Source organism: Phoenix dactylifera, chromosome 11, assembly GCF_051530095.1.
Source record: "Phoenix dactylifera cultivar Ajwa chromosome 11, Ajwa_hap1_PhDact_Kaust_v1.1, whole genome shotgun sequence".
Classification (NCBI taxonomy): domain Eukaryota; kingdom Viridiplantae; phylum Streptophyta; class Magnoliopsida; order Arecales; family Arecaceae; genus Phoenix; species Phoenix dactylifera.
In genome coordinates, this window is record NC_143200.1 from 19,648,808 (window position 1) to 19,669,939 (window position 21,132).

General features: G+C 36.4%; 1 protein-coding gene and 1 long non-coding RNA gene across 6 annotated transcripts; one reads left to right on the forward strand and one right to left on the reverse strand.

Annotated features, from left to right (window-relative positions):
* Positions 1-5,706: 5,706 nt before the first annotated feature.
* On the forward strand, positions 5,707-6,412 carry LOC149751640 (uncharacterized). The gene is made up of 2 exons (XR_016397806.1): positions 5,707-5,899; positions 6,187-6,412. It is a non-coding gene; the product is annotated as an uncharacterized LOC149751640 (long non-coding RNA).
* Positions 6,413-8,148: 1,736 nt separating this feature from the next.
* Positions 8,149-14,869, reverse strand: LOC103724309 (KH domain-containing protein At5g56140). 5 transcript variants are annotated; one of them, XM_008815530.5, is made up of 7 exons: positions 14,626-14,869; positions 13,790-13,875; positions 11,650-11,798; positions 10,629-10,730; positions 10,417-10,533; positions 8,857-9,000; positions 8,149-8,754 (listed from the first exon to the last, which is right to left on the reverse strand). In XM_008815530.5, the coding sequence occupies exons 1-7, from the start codon at positions 14,733-14,735 to the stop codon at positions 8,605-8,607; spliced, it is 858 nt and encodes a 285-aa protein (XP_008813752.1). In that variant the 5' UTR covers positions 14,736-14,869; the 3' UTR covers positions 8,149-8,604. The 5 variants fall into 5 exon arrangements, with proteins under 5 accessions (XP_008813752.1, XP_038972818.1, XP_038972817.1 ...); XM_039116890.2 differs by having other exon boundaries at positions 11,650-11,801; XM_039116889.2 differs by having other exon boundaries at positions 10,629-10,748; positions 11,650-11,801.
* Between the last annotated feature and the right edge of the window lie 6,263 nt (positions 14,870-21,132).

Genomic DNA, 21,132 nt, shown 5'->3' on the forward strand with positions numbered 1-21,132 from the left:
GTCCGAGTGGGAACGGGGATTGGAAGTACACAGCCGGAAAGAACGGATATGGAAGGATGAGCTGGTTTTAAAACGACGGCTGGTCGGACGCGATCGGCCCTTGCAAATGGTCTCAGGCCATTGCTCGTGGAAAAGTTGATGGGACTGACAGTTATTTTATTGTAACAGCGGTCATACGACGGCAACCATTATTTCGCGTCAACATTTCTGGCTTTTGAGTTGAGTGTTAAGCTTCAATCTTTGTATTTGTTAGGAAAAATAATTTTGTATAAGATGAACATTTCTTCGGACACGCAATGTTGTTGCTTTTCAATTATCAATTATTATTTCTCGTTAGAGTAGTCATTATTTTTTCGGAATTAGTAATCTCAGTCCAGAAAAATTTGTATGAAATGATATGGTACATTTTGTACAATTTTGTGTGAGCGGTATGATGTACCTTACTTTTTAAATATTATTGGTAGATTTGGTCTAACAAATAATTTTTTTCAACCAAGGAAGATAAGGCTCACAAAGAGAGCCTACCAGACAACAAACTCGGTCTGCCCCCTGTCTTGGTTCTCTTCATAGTTACATAGGGGGCACGTGTGAGCATTGCAAGCTCTCGCAGCTGTTGCTTCTTGAAGAAATCCTGTGGTCCATCCGACGTAAACAAGGAGAAAGAAAATATGAATATGAGGACTAATTGGTAAGCACCAAGAATCAAAAAAGCTGGAATTTGGATAAGGGAAAACTGCAACTCCACAGGCTTGAACAGATATCGAATAGGACTTGGTCCAACAATATCCGACCGGCTGTTTTCAATTCTAAAATTTATTACTGATTCTTTTAGTAACAATGAGTATCTTTTACTTGTATATATTTTTTTAACTTTTTATGACGAATAATATTGGCCAAAAACTAATTTCTTTGATGGCGAGTTTATTTGCGTTACCATAGATTAATCTTTGATAATGAAAAATATGCTATATCATGATGAAATTTTCAATTTCTTATGATGGAAACTATCATCACCAATATATTCTCATCATAATTAATATAAATTTATTGACAAAATATCCCTATCGTCGCTATATTTTTAGCGACGTGTTTTCTCTAAATGGGCATCTTTTTTTCGTCACCAGAAATTTTTTATGACAAAATTGACTTTCTAGTGATGATTTTTTTCACCAAGAATATCATTTTTTTTTTGTTATAGCGCGGTGAGGATAACTCATAATCTGGATTGGATTGAATCAATATAAATCTAACTTAGGTTGGGATTGGGTTAAACATACTAACCCAACTATAACTTGGGTCAGGCTTATTTGTAGGGAACCCATTTCAATCCCGACCCACCCCAAATTTCTACGACACGGTACCTATTCTGAGCCAATCTGGACTTAAATCGCTGGAAGCCCACACTTGACCAATACTTTGTACAATTAGGCTTTTGACTTAATCTAGCAAAATTTTTGCTGGAATCAACCTGATCCAATTGAATCTAAATTGTGTTTTGATTGAGAAATTTGGACTACGATTGAGTTTGGATTTTGTTAATCTGTTTTCGTTTGGTTTGGGACTTGGGTTGGACCCCAGTACCGCCCAACCCATCGCAGTTGCACAGTTACACGTGATTGTATTGCTTGCGCATGGGATTTAATTAGTAGACCCCTTGGTTTGGCATGATATACCATACCTCTATATCATTTCGGAAAATAATATTTTTTCTCCTTGAATTGTTGCATAATAAAAATTATATTGTCATAAGCAGCATGATCAATTTGAGTTGAAGAATCAAATTCAAATAAAAATTGATAACTTGAATCCAAGCTTGATCAAGATTATATTTGACATTAACTAGAGTTGCTCGAGTCAGATAAGACCCACCTTAAAAATAAAAAAAAAAACATCTGAGCCACAAGAGCTTATATCGTGACTTAAATATACCGTGAATTTCTATCCATCTCAAGAGCAAATTGGCCTAAGCTCATTCGCAAATAAATAAATAAATAAATAAATAACTATTATTCTTATTCCTTCTAGAGAGTTTCCCAATGTAAGAACTTTTTTAAACATTTCTTTGTGCACACATCTCCATAATGTTGCATTTAACTAATAGAGGAGAGATTTCATATCATTTCGGAAAATGATATTTTTTCTCCTTGAATTGTGGCATAATAAAAATTATATGGCCACAAGCAGCATAATCAATTTCGAGTTGAAGAATCAAATTCAAATAAAGATTGATAACATAAACCCACGCTCGATCAAGCTTATATTTGACCCTAATTGGAGTTGCTCTTGTCAAATGAGAGCCACCTTAAAAAAAAAATTATCTGAGCCACATGAGCTTATATCGTGACTAAAATATATCGTGAATTTTCATCCATCTCAAGAACAAATTGGCCCAAGTTTATTTGAAAACAAATAAATAAATAAACAACTATTATTTTTGTCCTTTCAAGAGAGTATCCCAATGTAAGAAGTTTCTTTAAACAATTCTTTGTGCACACATCTCTTTGATGTTGTGTTTAACTAATGGACGAGAGATTCCATATTATTTCGGAAAATAATTTTTTTTCTCCTTGAATTGTGGCATAAAAAAAAATTCTATTACCACAAGTAGTGTAATCAATTTCAAGTTGAAAAATCAAATTCAAACAAAGATTGATAAGTTGAACCTAAGCTTGATTAAGCTTATATTTGACCCTAGCTGGAGTTGCTCTAGTCAGATGAGAGCCATCTTAAAAAAAAAAAAAATTATCTGAGCCACATGAGCTTATATCGTGACTAAAATATATCATGAATTTTCATCCATCTCACCCAAGTCCATTCGAAAACAAATAAATAAATAAATAGCTATTATTTTTGTCCCTTTCAGAGAGTTCTTCAATATAAGAAGTTTCTTTCAACACTTTGCACACACGTCTCCTTGATGTTGCGTTTAACTAATAAAGGAGAGATTCCATATCATTTCGGAAATTGATATTTTTTCTTCTTGAATTGTGGCATAAAAAATATTATATTACCATAAGCAGCATGATCAATTTTGAGTTGAAGAATCAAATTCAAATAAAGATTGATAACTTGAACCCAAGCTTGATCAAGCTTATATTTGACCCTAACTGGAGTTGCTCGAGTTAGATGAGAACCACCTTAACAAAAAAAAATCATCTGAGCCACATTAGCTTCTATTGTAACTTAAATATATCGTGAATTTCCATCCATCTCGAGATCAAATTGGCCCAAGTTCATTTAAAAACAAATAAATAAGTAAATAGCTATTATTTTATCCCTTCGAGAGAGTTCCTTAATATAAGAAGTTTCCTTAAACATTTCTTTGTGTACACGTCTCCTCAATTCTGTGTTTAACTAATGGAGGAGAGATTCCTTATCATTTCGAAAAATGATATTTTTTCTCCTTGAATTGTGGCATAATAAAAATTATATTATCATAAGTAACATAATCAATTTCAAGTTGAACAATCAAATTCAAATAAAGATTGATAACTTGAACCCAAGCTTGATCAAGCTTATATTTGACCCTAACTGGAGTTACTCGGGTCCGATGAGAGCCACCTTAAAAAAAAATCATCTGAGCTACATGAACTTATATCGTGACTTAAATATATCGAAAATTTCCATCTATCTCAAGAATAGATTAGCCCAAGTTCATTCAAAAACAAATAAATAAATAAACAGCTATTATTTTTGTCCCTTCCAGAGAGTTCCCCAATATAAGAAGTTTTTTTAAACACTTCTTTGTAAACACATCTCCTTGATATTGCGTTTAACTAATGGAGGAGAGATTCCATATCATTTCGAAAAATGATATTTTTTTCTGCTTGAATTGTGGCATAATAAAAATTATATTACCATAAGCAATGTGATAAATTTTGAATTGAAGAATTAAATTCAAACAAAGATTGATAACTTTAACCCAAGCCTGATCTAGCTTATATTCGACCCTAACTGGAGTTGCTCGGGTTAGATGAGAGCCACCTTAAAAAAAAAATCATCCAGCCACATGAGCTTATAGCGTGACTTAAATAAATCATGAATTTCCATCCATCTCAAGAATAAATTGGCCCAAGTTTATTCAAAAATAAACAAATAAATAAATAAACAGCTATTATTTTTGTCCCTTCTAGAGAGTTCCCTAATGTAAGAAGTTTCTTTAAACACTTCTTTGCGCACAGATCTCCTTGATGTTGCGTTTAGCTAATGGAGGAGAGATTCCATATCATTCAGAAAATGATTTTTTTTTTTTTGAAGTGTGGCATAATAAAAATATATTACCATAAACAACGTAATCAATTTCGATTTGAAAAATCAAATTCAAACGAAGATTGATATCTTGAACCAAGCTGATATTTAACCCTAACTAGAGTTGCTCGGGTCAGGTAAGAGCCCCCTTAGAAAAAAAAAAGAAAAACAACTGAGCCACATGAGCTTTTATTGTGACCTAGATATATCATAAATTTCTATTCATCTCAAAAACAAATTGGCCCAAGTTCACTTGAAAACAAATATATAAATAAACAGCTATTATTTTTGTCCCTAGAGAGTTCCTAAGTCTTTAAATTCTTCTTTGTGCACACGTCTCCTTGGTGTTGCATTTGACTAATAGAGGAGAGATCCAAACGAGGCCAAGTGTGCCCCCCTTCCGTTGTCACTAGAAATGGATGCCGAGGATTGAAGCTATGGACAGAAAGCAAGCAATATATGCTCCAGTATCCGCTGACCCGGTTACGTGCACGTAAAACAGTCGACTCTGGCCATCTTTCCCTATAGCGGACGATGATCACCAATCGCTACAATGTCCGTGGGATTTGAGAGGCCAGAAACCGGAACTTGAATCCTACCTATGGATTTGTGAAATTAAAGAATGTGGGTTGCTACATAAATATGAATTTATTTCCACCTTGAATCATATTGTTTGACATCTTGATGAAGTCACCATCAAAAAACTAGTTTCAGTAGTTTTTGAATAGCAAACATAGAGTCCCTGGTATTATGACATGCAAACTTAACATGGGTGGCAGAAAATGATCGCATATTTATCCGTTCTTTTTTCTTTTTTGAGTGGATATTGATCCGGTCTTGACGTTAAGTGGATGTGGAACCCCTCTCTCCAAGACACCTATATCGCCGCGAGGAGGTTAACTGTGAGAAATTTCAACGTGTTGTAAGTTTCCACTTGTTGCATCCTGGAAGTATCCTAGAAGACGGCACGAGAAGGCTTGGAGGTCACGGCGGCCTGTAAGAATTCCTGTTGAGGGAGGTAGAGGAAGATCGAGATGGCGAGGACCGTAGAAGCAGCTCTCTCCGTTGGCAGCAGCAGCCGTGATGGTGTTTTCCAGTTTCCAGCAATTTTGTTCTTGTTCTGCATGATCGCGGCATCCACCGTAGTCATAACCATGGTCGTCCTTGCCTGTGGTGACAAATCGAATGGCAAGGATAAAAGACGTCGGACGGGTGGCAAGGGTAAAAGACGTCGGACGGGTGGTGGCGGTGATGGCGGTGCTGGCTGCGGTGGCGGTGATGGCGGTGCTGGCTGCGGTGGCGTTGATGGCGGTGCTGGATGCGGTGGCGGTGGTGGCGATGGTGGTGGCGGTGGCGGCGACGGTGGCGGAGGTGGCGGCGGTGGCGGAGGTGGCGGCGGTGGCGGATGCGGTGGAGGTGGCGGCGGTGGCGGATGCGGTGGCGGTGGCGGCGGAGGTTGCTAAAGTCCCGAGCGTGTGCATTAATACATGGCAATAAAGGCATCAGGTCTCGTTGCGATTGGAAGCAGCTGCATGTACCAGTTATTCCGCTGGTTATATATATTTCATCTGGCCGCTATCCGGAGCCGGTTACGGATGTGTAAAATAACGAAAACTTATATCTAAGAAATCTATCATTTGAAAACTTATAGGTAAGAAATATATTATTTGAAGATTGTTGCTTTTTCATGTTGAGCTCCGTAGCATTTCTGGCGTCCTGCATTAAGAACCATTATGAAGCTCGCATGAAATTTCTATTCAGGCATCAAGAGGAATTAAGTTGCATAAATTAAATTAGCAGCACCCTTTTACAAAATAATTTTTGTTTAAGTTCAAATATTGTGTCAAATTAGAGAAAGTGATCAACCATGTGAATAAAAATATATTGCTATTGCACTTGTATTGACCATTATGTTTTCATTATATGGGGCGGCTACAGTAGACGGCATGGGAGCAACCCGATCATCTCCGCAGTCCGCAGGTGGCGGCGCTTGGAGGTTGGGGTGGAAGGGGTGGTGGCGGAGGTTGCTGTGGTGCTGGAGGTTGTTAGCAAACACATGCTAATAAGGTATCAGGTTATACACATGTTATCTGGCCAATATCCAAAATCAATTATCTGTAAAATAATGAAAACTTATATCTTTGAAATAAATTATTTGAAGTGATTGTTTCTTTTTCATTCGATTTAATTTCTTTAGTATTTCTAGTGTCCTGCATTAAGAATCATTATAAAGCTTGCATAAAAATATGAGGATCTAAATAGATATGTGTTTAGTTCCATTTTAGCTATGCATTAGGTAAATTCTAAATACTTATATAGAATCAAAGAACCTAAATAATATCTTTAAGCTAGTTTTTTTTTAGTAAGATTCTAGATTGTTACAAAATGTTTCTATTCAGACATCCAGAGAATTAGATGGCGCGAATTTTTGAATTAGCAGCATCCCTTCCTAAATTATGTTTTATTGAAATGCAAATCTTATGTCAAATTAGAGAAAGTCATCAATCATATTGCAAATTCACTTGTACTGACTAACAACCAATAACAATCTTCTTAAAGATCATGATTAATTTATCAAAAATGTGTTAGTAACTCAGAATCTCATACTAAATATCACTCAGCTGATTTGACTAACAACCAATAACGGTTTTCTTAACCATCGCTCCCATTGAATTGACCTTGTGAAGATAAAACAAAGTGAAAGCCTTCTTAACCATCGCTCCTATTGAATTGACCTTGTGAAGATAGAGCAGAGTGAAAGCTATCACCTTGAGTGAAATTTTGAGTTATCATTGCTCTTCTCTTAAGACTGCATTTCAGCAATTGGTTGGATTAAATGAAGTAAGTTGGACAATTGAGAATCAAATTATTTCGCCTTTTAAGAAATAATTATTTTCTAAATTAAGTGCGGTAAGTATGATAGGAAGATGAAAAGTGAAAAAGTGATTCAATTTTGGTTGCCAAATAAGTAAGCTGGAAAAAGGATGGAATAACTAGATTAAATGGCTTTTGATCCTCAATCGGATCAACAGGAGAGCGACAATCTGAAAATAACAGAGGCCACTGCTTGCATAGTCTTATAGATTTCTTGGTTTTGGTATAATTTACACAAATCCTAAGAATTTTGGATTAATCAAAAAGCTTGCTCGGATTGTATCATCCTTTGTCACCTGGACAAGGATGGAGGTTCGATTTCAGCTGACATAAGCTTCTGTGGGTGGGGAAGGGAAAAGTATATGGGACAAAGTAGGATTTAACACCTTTTACTGTTGAAAGAAGAAAGTAGAAGCATCATCATCACCAAAGCCTAGAAAGTTAGCATAGTAGCAAGGCACAGAGACTCCTGAAGGCGGTCCACACATCCTAATTGTCTAATCACTAGCCAATCCCTCTAATGGTAGCACTTAAAGTTGGACATGCTGAACTTTACCCAGGAAAACCCATCAAATTGCCAGTCTATCATGGCATATATAAGATGCAAAATTGACAAAAAAAAAAGCCAAGAAAAATGCACCAATATTTATAATATAATTATAAATCATAAAGAACAACCCTGTTCAAAAGTACTATGGTACTCAATATATCAGGCTATCACAGCATCCGCAAATCATCATGCACAAATCTCCAACCAAACATAATTTATCACGGTTAGCAACTACAATCTCTACCCCTCGCTGCACTGAAGATGTAGAAGTAGCCGTTCCGCAAGTTTCTATCAAATTTCAGAGGAATTTCTGCAACCTTTCCCCCTTACCACCCTGCACCATGTTTGACAAGCATGGGACCAGGGCAAACCTTCGTTTGAAAGATCAAAATTGGTTCTGTAATAAATGGGCAGCCCTCAAGCAATATTTTGAGAAAAAAGAAGTTTTTTTTTTCAGTAGAAAGAGAGTCCTCAGGTAATCAGAATAACCACAAGCAAAACTTTATTACTGCCAAAACCTTTATCGAGGATAAAATTATACAAATGGAGTACCATCAACACCTGGTTTGGGGGACTATTGTCTCCCTATTTTTACAAAAACTGACATTATTCTATGCACATCCCCATTACTATTACAAAACTGCAAAGCAGGCACAAACGCATATTACCATAACATGATGAATATATATTGTTTTGTCCCCGACTTGTTAAGACATGTAAAACAAACTTCACACAACGCGAAATGGCTGGCTTATAGCATTATGTCAACAAACACACTTCTGATAGAAATTGAGGTCGGAATGGCCTTGGTGCCTCTGCCACGATGGCATGTAAGGGCATATAATGGCATGGCAGCCCCCAATATAGAACTTGCCACCCAGGCAGACAGAATATGGCTCCACAAGGAGAGCCAACCAAACAACAAACTCAGTCTACCCCCTTGTCTTCGCTCTCTTCATACCAAGGCTATTGCGGAAGGGGGACCCTGAACCAGACATGTGTGACCCCTCCTCACGGAGAGTGCCATTAAGCAATGCAAGCTCTCGCAGCTGATGCTTCTTGAAGAAATCCTGGGATTCATCCTACATTAGAAAAAAAAGTAAAGAAAATATGAATATAAAGACCAATTGTTAAACGCTAATAAACAAAAAAGCTGGAATTTGGATAAGGGAAAACTGCAATACCACAGGCTTGAGCAGATCTTCAAGGATCTCACGTGCTTGCATAAGACGAGCATCAACAATTTCAACTGGCAGCTCTGCCTCTACCAATATGTGAAGGGGTTCATTTAAATGTTCATACCCTGGTTTTCCTCTCATCATCTCCTCCTATCAGAAACAGCAAAACTAACATTAGTGAATGTTGGTTTCATCAGAACATAAGTTCGAAGGAATGTCCCTTTATAATTAAAAGATCCTATTTATGTAAAAGTTAAAAATAAGTGTGTATGTCATTCAAGAGTAGGAAGTATCACATGATTATACTTTGGATACACCAGTGGGCTATGGCATCTTTCTGGCCACAGGCAGTAGAAGGTGAGGAAAAAAATGATGAATAGGAGGGCTACAATAAAGCTAAACTCTTCCAGCTCATATTCTAGAAATACTGGGTACTAGACATTATCGTTGACATGGAATGTCACATTAGTGATTACTAGGCAGAATTGGGGAATATCGATATCGTTGCCGCAATGTTAAGGTTGCTCCATTGTGATGTAGGTGTCATGGATTCGAATGTGGAAACAGCCTTTCCGCAGTGGAGGTAAAGTTGTGTACATCTGACCCTTCTCAAACCCAGCAATGGTGGGTGCCTTGTCTACCAGACGCCCTTTATTACCTACTCAGTTAGTTGTAACGGTAACCAACAACTTTTCTTTTGCTTTCCACTTTGCATTGGAGTCAATTATACTGTACTGTGTAAACAAATATTTGCTAATGTTAAATCTCTTTTATCCTAGAGAACAGATTTGACACTAAATAAAGTTGTCCACCAACATACATACAGCAAAAGAGAAATATAAAAATCAGCATTCATCCTCATGATGCCTTTCATAACTCCATCTGTAATCCCCTGAAATTGCCAAGGCTATTTTCCTCTTCTTCATCCATAAAATAACTTATAAGTTTCTGGTAGAATGGAATTGTTAATACCCTATCTTTCTAAACATGGCTAAGGAAATCTTGCTCATATACCATTATACAACCAATATATGCAGAAATGACAGGTTTTCTCAAAGGACTGCTTTCAGTTTGCCTTTTTTTAATAACCTTCCTATTAGTAGACCAACACATTAAGAAACTCCACGCTTATCACATAGCATTACTACACCGTTTTCTAGTTGTAAGTATGAAAATCAACCATTCATTTCTCCATATAAGAAAAGGATGAAAGCTGGAAGGTAAAGGAATATGTTGAATGGCATATGCCACAGTGTTTTAAGGAAGAACTCATGCAAATTTTCATTTCCTTCAAATAATAATTTATTATTTTTGAAATTGTGTCAATAGACCTGCTTTTAGGCTTAGCAGTTATATCATCCATAAATCTAGTATATAACTTCATCCAAACATCAGAATGTGCTATCCCCTAGGTATTCAAGCAGATTCTGACTATGCACTTGTGACTCCTAGCAATGAATGTTCCTTGAGATGTAGTTTCAACTTGTGCTGCAAACGTGGATGTAAGTGTACATATATAAGCATTCATGCATGCTGAACCCGTGCTTATCAGAACTCAATTGATACCTGAGTAGGATCTTTGATGCTACCCCGTCCTCTTATCAGAATATGACATTCAGTACTTGCCTCCACTCGTTTAAGAGAGTTCCCTCTAGGACCAAGGAGACGCCCAACAAAGTTATACTACACAAACAATGAAGAGAAATATCCATCAGAACATGCTTTCTAACTTAATAATAAATTGAGGTCAAACCCAAGCAAAAGGACAATTAACTTACAGTTGGGTATTTGTCCACAGGTATATCGACCCTGATTGTTTTCTTGACAATGAGATTCGACGAACTACATTGAGACCCAAGCCAACCATGTGCTGATGAAGGCTGCAACAATCCCAAACTCTGCATGTTACATCTGATGTTCTGATCAAGCAAAAAGCTACAATATATAATATATAATGATTCTGGAAGATGAATGAAAAATGTCAACATAATTCTTTTGAGGTTGTATGAGAATAACATTTAAAAATCTAACCAAAATAAGCCAAAATGCGCAATAGGATAATGGTTTATCTGTAAATCAGTTGCAAAAGAAGTTCACATTTGAATGAGACATCAACAAGGTCCAGCAGAAAACAAAATTCATATTTTGTCAATGATTTTGCACACTGCAAACAAGAATAGTGTCTATCTCTCCTATACAGAAACTTCATTTATTTTGTGCATCTGACATTCAGGACAAATAATATTGCCCAGATATCCAAAAGAGTTGCAGAAACGAACTGTTTGCAGCTGGGTTCATCCTGTGAGTTCATGAAGAATAAGTAAAGGTGAACCGAGAGTAGCTGGAAATAGTTACCAAACGGCAGAATAAGAAACAAGGGAAAGATTAATTCATCCACAACAGACACTGCATAAAGACAGACAAGCTAAAGCTATATCAGGACTGCAAAAAGGTTTGCAATTTCCTCATTTGACGATCTCTATTAGGAAGGACATCATAGCATCATGATAAGATTTGAGGTAGGTCATACATCTCCGGATTTGTAATGTAAATGCTGATGTGTCAGTTAGAGTAATAACGGTCATATACATTAGAATTAACACAACTTCACTACAGAACTAAGAACTAGATCAAGAATACTGGGACCTCCAACTCAACAGTAAAGTTAGCACAAAGTGTTAAATGTCAAGAATGCAAACAGTTCGATTTAATTCAAGTTAGCATGAAACCCTAAGAACGCCACCTTGAGCAGTAAAATTAGATGCAAAGAGGAGTTATGTTAATGGTTAGTATCCATACTTCTGATTGAAATGCTGATGCCCACCCATTCATATCAGCTGCTCCTCCATTTGAAAGTAATCCTCCAGTGGTCAGAGGGCTACCATGTTCAAGCCCACTTTGATCTAAAAGAGATGCATTCCCCAACAGTATGGTAATACGCAAAATTTCTGCTTCAAAATGTCAATTTCAAGCATAAGACGTACTAGTTAGCATCTGTTAAGAAATTAGTCAGAAGTATATGCAGTCATTTGCTAACAGAATGGGTTAGTCCAAGATCAGAAATAAGATCAGTGTACTTGCCTGTTAATTATTTAAGGTCAAACCCATAGGACTTTCAAAATATTTTGAGCATAGAAAAGAACCACTAGAATGATTAATAAATAGCCACATGTTACATATATTATATGTATGTCCCAAAAAGGACAACAGTGGAGCAAATAAGTTCCTTGAAAGACCATATTAGCAAATAAACATCGTAAAGGAACTCCAGTTGATCAATCAAAAGCATGTTGATTACACATATAAACCTGATCAAATACTGCAGCACCTATTTGTATAGACAAGCTTCTAAAAAATACCTTATTTCAGTAACCCAGAGCAGTGTTTTAGAATATGAATGATGCAAAAATTCCATCAATCAAAATATTTCAGAGGCGAGATCAAATTTTGATATAAAATGTATGGAAAGAGAAAAAAACTAAACGACTTGTAATTCAGAAAGATCGAACAAACAAAATATGAGAAAATTGAGAGGTAAACATGTTGAATTTCTATTTATCATGATAATACAGAGGCTGTGTACACACTGACAGTAAAAAGGAAATTGCCAAACACCTTGTGAGGGTTTTTACTCTGAGACGAGGAGGAGGAGGAGGAGGAGGAGGAGGAGGAGGAGGAAGAGGGGGGGGGGGGGGGGGGGGGGGGTGCAAGGAGCAAAAGATATAACCAAGACTGAAGGCGTCTCCCAAAAAATGGAAGAGGAATGTAGATAGAGAAACAAACCAGAAAGAAGTGTCCCCACCATCCCAAAAGTAGTTTCCTTTCGAAAACACAAACTGATAACTTGACATCATACAAAATCACCACAAGCATATCCAGAAAGTTACTCATATTTCCTTCAGATCTCCTATCAAATAGCATGCAGCATGAGCTTAAAGGCACTCCTATAACCAGTAATGGGAAAAGGCAAAGACTGTGACAGCAACCAAAATATGCAGCTTTTTTTATCAAGGGCAAATGTATTCACACAATCTCTATCTCTAGAAAGCCTAGACCACATCTTGGGTATGGAATAGAGGAAGGAGCGAACATTATTCTCTAAACACCAAATTAAACAATTTATTGCACTTGTTCCCCCCTAGTAAAATAAATGCCATGAGAATTTTATTTCAACAGTCATCCACATATATGCTTGAATATCAATGAGAACTTTGGGGTTCTAGACCAACTTATGTCAATTGTATTATCGTCACCCAAAGGAAGCTATAGAAGGATTCAGGAATTTTTTTAACAAGATAAACTAAAAAGATTGTCTTCATGTAATTTGATTGCAGTTATAATAAATATCGATGCCACTAAAGCTTGATCGATTATGTAAACACAGTTCTCAATCTAATTGCATCTTGATGACTCCAAAAGTACAGATTGATACAGATAACAATATAATTTCTAGGCTAATAATGACGTTGAGTTGTGGGGATTCCTTGGAGCAATAACATATAGTTACAATGTTTTGACTTTGTATATGAAAATAAGAAAAATCTCCAGGTAGTCATGTATCTCATCTAAAACAACCAAAGAGTAACAAAAGAAACTTCCTCAAAATACTCTGATGTTCTAAAAGATCCAACATATTAACATTCTGAAGCAAAGTATAGTTCAATTGATAAAATCGGGCACCCAAGAAAGAGCAAGAGAAATTAAGAAACCAAGACAAATATGGGGGAGAGCAGTGGAACTCAAACTCCACTACACAATGAGAATGTTGGCAAACAGCCCTCCAACCAGAGCACATAAAATGGGGCATCCAAAAAAGAGCATTCAACATGGTTGCAAGCATTATTATGCAAAAAAAACATGAAAAATCATGCATCTTGGTTCACTAGGTACATAATGATAAACATTGAGATACAACTTTGGTTCTATCTTCTAAGCTCACCCTGGTTCAGCAGCCGATAACTGTGTGGAAGCACAGGCGTAAAAGGGCTCAGCTTGTGACGCTCTGCCAGCAACTCCGACAGATACCTGTAAATCAATTTGCCCTTATCATTTTAGTACATGTAAAACTCAAAGAAGCTGTATGGCCTCCATATATTCAGAGAGTTACTATCCGTATAATCCCAATTAGACCAACTAAATACTAAAACCACGGACACTGATGAAAACCATAAACCTTTCCACAGGAAAAGGCAGAACCTGTGAAGAAAAGATGTCAAAACAATAATCAAAGGAAGAAGAAAAGAAGATTCCTAATATCAACTCTTTCAAAATCTTAAAGACAAAGAAAGGCAGCTCAAAATCTTAAAGACAAAGAAAGTAGCTCAAAACCAAATTTCAAGCACTGCAAGAATAGAATCTTGTCTATAATTTCTAATCCAATCCCACGTAACAAAAGAAACACATGGACATCTAAAGATCTCAATTTTGACATAGAATTTTGTCCATAATCTGTAATCCCACATACAAAAGAAACAGAAGAGCATTTAACGATCTCAAACTAGACATAGAAAAAAACACGAAACCATCAACAGAAAAAAAAAAAAAAAAGTAACATCTCCAAACCACAAGCGTCTCGTCGCCCAAAGAAAATCCGAGAACCAACCATGACTCCATAGAAGAAAGCAATAAACAAGGAAATGAGTGCATGATCCAAGATCCAAGATCATCCCCATATAAAAGATAGAAAATTAGGAAGATCAAAGACTAAAGTACGACAAAAACGGCGTTTCTTTTCGAAATTATACGTAGAGATTTCGAGAGGGTAGAGAGGCGTACTTCTCCTTCTCGGCGATGGCGTTGGTGGCGGAACGTATGCCGGTGATGTGAGGGGAGTGGGGGGCGGTCGAAGGAGAAGGGGAGTACGCCATGTATCTGCCGGAAGACATGGTTCCGGCGAGGTCGGCGTCGGGTTCCGTCCAGGTTCGGGTCGCACGAGGGGAGAATTCCGTCGAGATCTCGATGCCCTAAGAGCTCCCAAGCCTGGCTCGTGGGGAGGTGGGAAGAGAGAGCGAGAGCATACAGAAAAAAAGAGAAACCGGGGTATAAATAGAGAAGAAGGTAAGAAGGAGCGTGAGAGCGAGAGGACACAGTGACAGGCCATTTACAGTTTACCGCAGGGTAAGAAAAAAAAAAGGAAATAATAAAAGTTTTTTCAACAGTTTTAATTGGTGCGGGTAATAAACTCCTCCCCCCCTGGCCCACCCACCTCTCTCTCTCTCTCTCTCTCTCTCTCTCTCTCTCTCACAAAACGGCGATAAATAACGTAAATATTATTTTTGGTATTAAATAAAATAATATTTTTCATATTTTCATTTTTAAATATTTTGTCCAAAAAATAATTAGACAGTCAAAAAATAATATATAATTTTATCTAATAAAAATAAAGGGAAAGTTAATGTTATTATTTTTTATCATTATCCATTATTTTCTGTTATAATAGGAGTCATTACTTTGATATTAAGAATTTGAAAAGTTGCTATTTAAGGTAAGTAACAATGATTGTGATCGTTGTAGCAGTTAATAAGGGTTTTGGGAGGGAGCCGTTATAGCAGGATAACATATTGTTTTAAAAATTTTACTGCATGCTTGTCGTGCGACATTGGACATCATATCAGGCTTCTCCATGTGTACAAAATCTGAAATGAATGATGGCCACCAATGCAGCAGTAGCAAAACATGGATATCATTGTAATAATGGAGGATGGTAGGAGAGAAACTTAAGGGTTACATCAACTTGTAGTTCATATGTCCTAGTTGCTCAGAAGTATAAAACAAGTTGCCACAAATTCTGATTGTGAAAGGACAAAACTTTGTAATAAGTACTGCCATCAACCGATCCATATATATTACTACCACCAAAATGAAAGTATTCTTTGTCCATGTTTGCTTCACCTTGCTTAGAAAACATGTCCACATGTTTGAATGCTAGAGAGTTTAACAAAAGATTTACCTTGTCAAAAAAAAAATTAAAAAGAAATACAATAATAATCATCTATGTTGAAGGTATAGGCTAATCTAGTTGGTAATTTTTTTTTTTTTGGTATATCGGTAGCTCACATCAAACGAGCATAAGTGCCACCCGCAGCATCAAGAGAAAGAAAACGACATAAAGGTAATGGGGCAATTGCCATCTCAGTCCATGATACCTCTCCGAAATGATGAGCAGACAACCCAATCTACAGCCTTGTTCGCCTCTTGAAATACATGGACAACCTGGATCGAGCGGCAACCAGACACCAGCCTCTATATGTCCCTAAGTATGGGGTGACCCTCTCTCGGTGCCGGACGTTGTGAATCCAGTCTGTCACATCAAGGGACATGAATTTAAATTCTGCTTTTATCCAAGTTTTTAGAGAGTTACGGATATTAGGGGGAAAGTTTTTATTGTATAGCCTATTGCAAAACTCTTCTTTTTCAAAAGAAAATGAAACCATGCTCTAAAATCTTGGTTATTGTATTTTAAAATATTGATTGGTACTCCTTTAGTTAGGTTTATCCTTTTCACTTTCTTATTATTGATTTTCTTGAGATAGTTTTGTTGAGTAACGCATGTCCAATTGTGTGATTTGGCAAGAGGTTTAAATTTACGGTGGGATAGGCTTTCATGCATCACCCAGCTTAGTAATATCCTAAGTCCTAACTTGATTTGCTTTTCTTTATGCTTGCTTTCTTTCTGGTTGCTATGTTTCTTGTATAGTGGATTAAGTTCTAGTTTTGGTAGCCTACATATAATTTTAAGTTTTGATGTTTGTTAAAATGCAATTTTTCATTTTTTTCATGAAATGTAGATTATAGAGGACATTGTCATAAAACCAATAATAGTGGAGGTAATAAAGATGAAAGAATAGTGAGTTATTGGAAGTAATTATTTGTTAACTTTTTGTCAAATAAACTCACAGATTTTCCCATGAAACGATCAAAAGAACTAAAGGTTATAACCCATCACTTTTAAATAACAGGGATTTTCTCTTTAGAATAATATGTTATGTTGTCTTGGTGTATACACTTTGGTGGTTGCCTTCTTACCAAGTTAAAGTACTTTTGGTACCTATTCAAAGTATATTCCGGCAAGACAAGCTAAGTTTAAAAAAAATGAAAATGAAAAATTACCTTATCATGCATATGTCTACCAATTGCAGAAAACTGGGGCTAAAGTATTCCAATTTATATTGCAAATAATGAAGAATTAAATCTATAGAGTCCAAATCTGCAACAACTTAAGTGGGTAATCCTTCTTATAATTAACAAGCCCATCAAATGAAAACTTTATCATATTAACTTTACTGCATTTTGATATCATAGTCTACGGATTTCTAATTAACAAAGAACCTTTTCATCACCCAAGAAAAATGAAAAAAACACAAAGAACTTTTTTCTGGCTGGATTGACTTATGTTGGATGGTATGAGGTGCAAGGGCTCTCATGAATGCCAGAATATGATCCATTCTTTAGTCCCATTTTAACATATGCAATAGTTGAATTGTTCATAATCATGAGTTACATTACAATGCCCGTAGATGTAGAACATAAACTTGTTGCCATGAAATTTACAGACGGCATCAAATCATTAATTGCTAAACACCAAACCATTAATTAGTAAATGATTATATTAATGTCAACGCTTATTGAGATAAACCTTTTGTTGATTTTACTGGTTATCTTGATCATTTCTGTGTTTAAATGTGAGCTAGAAGCTTTTCTCATCAAAAAAAAAAAAAAAAAAAAAGCTCTTTTAAGAGGCATGCGTTTATATTTTGTAGTGGTAATGCCTTACATAGGATCTACCACAAATTTATTGTTCCCCGTTTATGTTTGACTTTGTTTCGAGATTATCATGATCTTATTATTATGTTGATGCATATTTTTCCTGATGTGATTGTTCACCTTCAACAAATTTTCTGACTCACACAAAAATTGGTATCCTCTTTTTTTCCTCTCTAATTAAAGTAGAACTATTGGACCACTCACAGCTAATAGATCTCTTTAAGATCTTTGGTGATGCTTGCCGATGCACTATTTGATCACTCCATAATCTGAACTTTGAAGGATATATCCAAAACCTAAAGAAGTCTGCATTGCATGCGAAATTCATCAAAAATTCACTCCTTTTTTTTCCAATAAGGAAATAAAGGTTCGTAATGACCTGAGATTCAGAGGAAACGCAAAATTATTTGGTAGACCAATTCGCCTGAACCACTTTGGAAGTACTAAGTCTCTACTTTTCTACATGTTGTACTGGGCTATAATCTAGTCGATTCTCTTAATTATCATAAAAAATAGTTATCTTAATAATAAATTATTGCAGCAATTTTCCACCCAACACATGCAAGTTTGCTTAGTAAACTGAAAAGCAAATACCTAATGAACTCTTATATCTCTCAATCATACATAAGCAGCGAATTACTTAAGGTCCACTGGGAATGAGGCCCTTCACCTTACAAAAACTCACTTGTACCATTGCCAACCTTGCAAGCTATTCTGCCAGACTTTGTAGTAGTTCGATCGCATGATGGCAAACATAATTGTACTATTGATTAAGATTTTTGGCAACTTGAGGGGAATGTAAGGTTCATAGTTTGAAATAGACCAGAGAAAAACTAGTTGGAGAATCAGGGCTCTTTTGTCTCAATCAGACAGGCTGTCTTTAGGATATAAACTAATCTTTGATTACATGTGCTTTAAAGTCAATAAAAATCTAATGTTCATATATAATATCTAATGCTCCTTTGGTTGGTGGGAGGCTTTCTAAGGGAGTGACAGATGAATCAATGGGAGACACAAACTTAAAACACTGACAGGAGTGATGACACAGCAAAACAAAACATAATGAGACACATGTACACAAGACATGCCAAGGAAAGGCTATGGTGGTAGTTGTAGCATTTGGAGTCATACACCTGGGGTTGTTGGGCAGCTGATTTCTTATTAGCTTTAATTTATAACAAATTAATCCAACTGCCCAGAGTGATATGATACTGTTCCCCTGGGTACTCATTGCCCTCTCTGAATCAGTGGCTTGAAATATTCTCATGGCCTGTCATAGAATGTAACAAGAAGGGGCTCATATTCATGGCAAATGTACTAAAACAGCTATACTATTAACTAGGCAGGGTGGGGGAAAACCTGAATTAATAAGAGAGCTCTCCAATATAATTTACAATATTATGATGTTCAATATGTAAATATTGGCAAAGTGTGATGCACATGCAAGAGAAGCATGAATCATTGTGATCTTCCTAATGATCACTGATTTTTTTTCTATTATTTTCTATTAATTATTTGAAAACAACTTTTTGCTGGTGCACTTCTTTATTTTTCTTAACCTATGAGAACGAAAGGTGAATTAAAGAGATGTATTTATCAAAGATGAGAATATCTATAAAGAAAAGTTTAAAGGAATACATTGGAGGAAGGAAGAGGGTGGGAAGGACAATTCATTTTCCTCATTCGTTCAAATATAAATGTTAACTTGGAGGAAGAAAGATTTACATCAGAATAGATCACATAGTGATGCCCGACAGTCTAATTAGACATGATAGGAAAACGAAAGCAGGAACAGAGGAAGGAGGTGTAAGGAGCCAGCCTTAAATCATTGGACTCAAAAGTTTCTGATAGGTGACATGTGGATGTGGTTATAGGCACCCAATTATTATTTTTTTTCTTTTTAAAATTTTAGTGGCATGCATCAGCAATCAAAGCAAATGCATGTTTTGTTAGGAGCAAGTTAGAAAGGGTAGCAACAGTTTGATGCTGTTACCTAAGTCGCATGCCGTATGTTCCTAAGAAATAGACCCTTAATTGCTTCACTTATTGGTAAGTTCAGGCCAGAGATTCTGGCCACACTCCACTGTGCCTCCTTGATGATAATTAAGTTACACAATCTATGGAACGTAAAACATCCATTGTTTAGAGTTGTCTCTGACTAATGAAATAAATATGTATTCTCTTAAGTTTCGATGAAATAAATATGATAATTAGATGACATATTGTTTCCATTACACCATCACTTAAGCCATCCCCTTTTAGCCATTTAGTTAGTGTTTCCTCTTAGATATCCTGGTTTAGTATTGTCAACCATGTTACCGAACGTTTCTCTTATCTCTTATTATCATCGCTTGCTCGACTAATACACAAGTTACATTTTATAAATTTATGTTCCACTGAGCTGGAGTGTGCTCATGTTCATGTTTTACAAGGTGAAGAATTTATCAAAATTGGCTTGAATCAAGCCATTTATGGTGATTTCAATTGGAGTTATGTATCTTTCTTGCAAACAAATGCTCCACAAGATTTCATTGATACTCATTTCTTTGCTTTGATTCCATTTTAAGTGCCTACTGAAAATGGTGAGGTAGAGAACACCCAGACCGATCATTCTTTTGCTTCCAAGGAATTGATTGGTCGAATATCAAGAAATTGAAGGTGCAGAGTCCCCCAGAATTGCTGCCAACCATGTTTTAGGGTTGCTTGGTGAGTTGTGATAGATGCTGCTACTTACAAGAACAAAAACATGATCTGCTGTTTTAAAAAGAGATGCTGCTACTTACAAGAACAAGAACATGGTCTGGTGTTCTAAAATAGATGCAGCTACTCACAAGAACAAAAACATGATCTACTATTCTAAAATAGATACTTCTAGTTATAAGAACAAGAACATGATCTGCTGTTCTAAAATAGATACTGTTACTTACGAGAACAAAAACAAGATCTGCTGTTCTAAAATTTTTAGGAACCCTTGCCTGTTTGTATCAACCAATTACAAACGACTTGGCACACCAAAATGATGCTAAAAATTCGAAGAAACCTTTTAGGAAAATGTCAAAAAGAAGAAATTTCCATTCCCTTCCACATGTGCCATATTTAAATGTTTTTTGTATCTTATCTATCAAACCGTACGAGTTCGGATCCTCTACGGTGTGACTTTTGCACTGAAGAGTCCTGTACCACTGTGGATAGCTGCCATACCGTCTGTTTCGAAAATGGGCAGCTCTTATGTATCATAGGAGCATGTTTAGGCATTTTCAGCATGATGTATGGTGCATTATGGAGATGAAAGAGAGCCGCCCATCTCCAAAATGGATGATGTGGTGGTTGTCCATAATGGTGCCACACTCTGTGGTGCAAGGATGGGGAGGGTGAAGGGGTAGGGCAAAATTGGGATATCTTTTAACTGGCTTGGCCGGTGAATATTTTGACAAAACCACTTCAAATTCAAGGGCTAAGATTTAAAATATAAAAGGTATTCTCTGAGTTCTAGTACAGGAAATACTTCAAGGTGGTTTT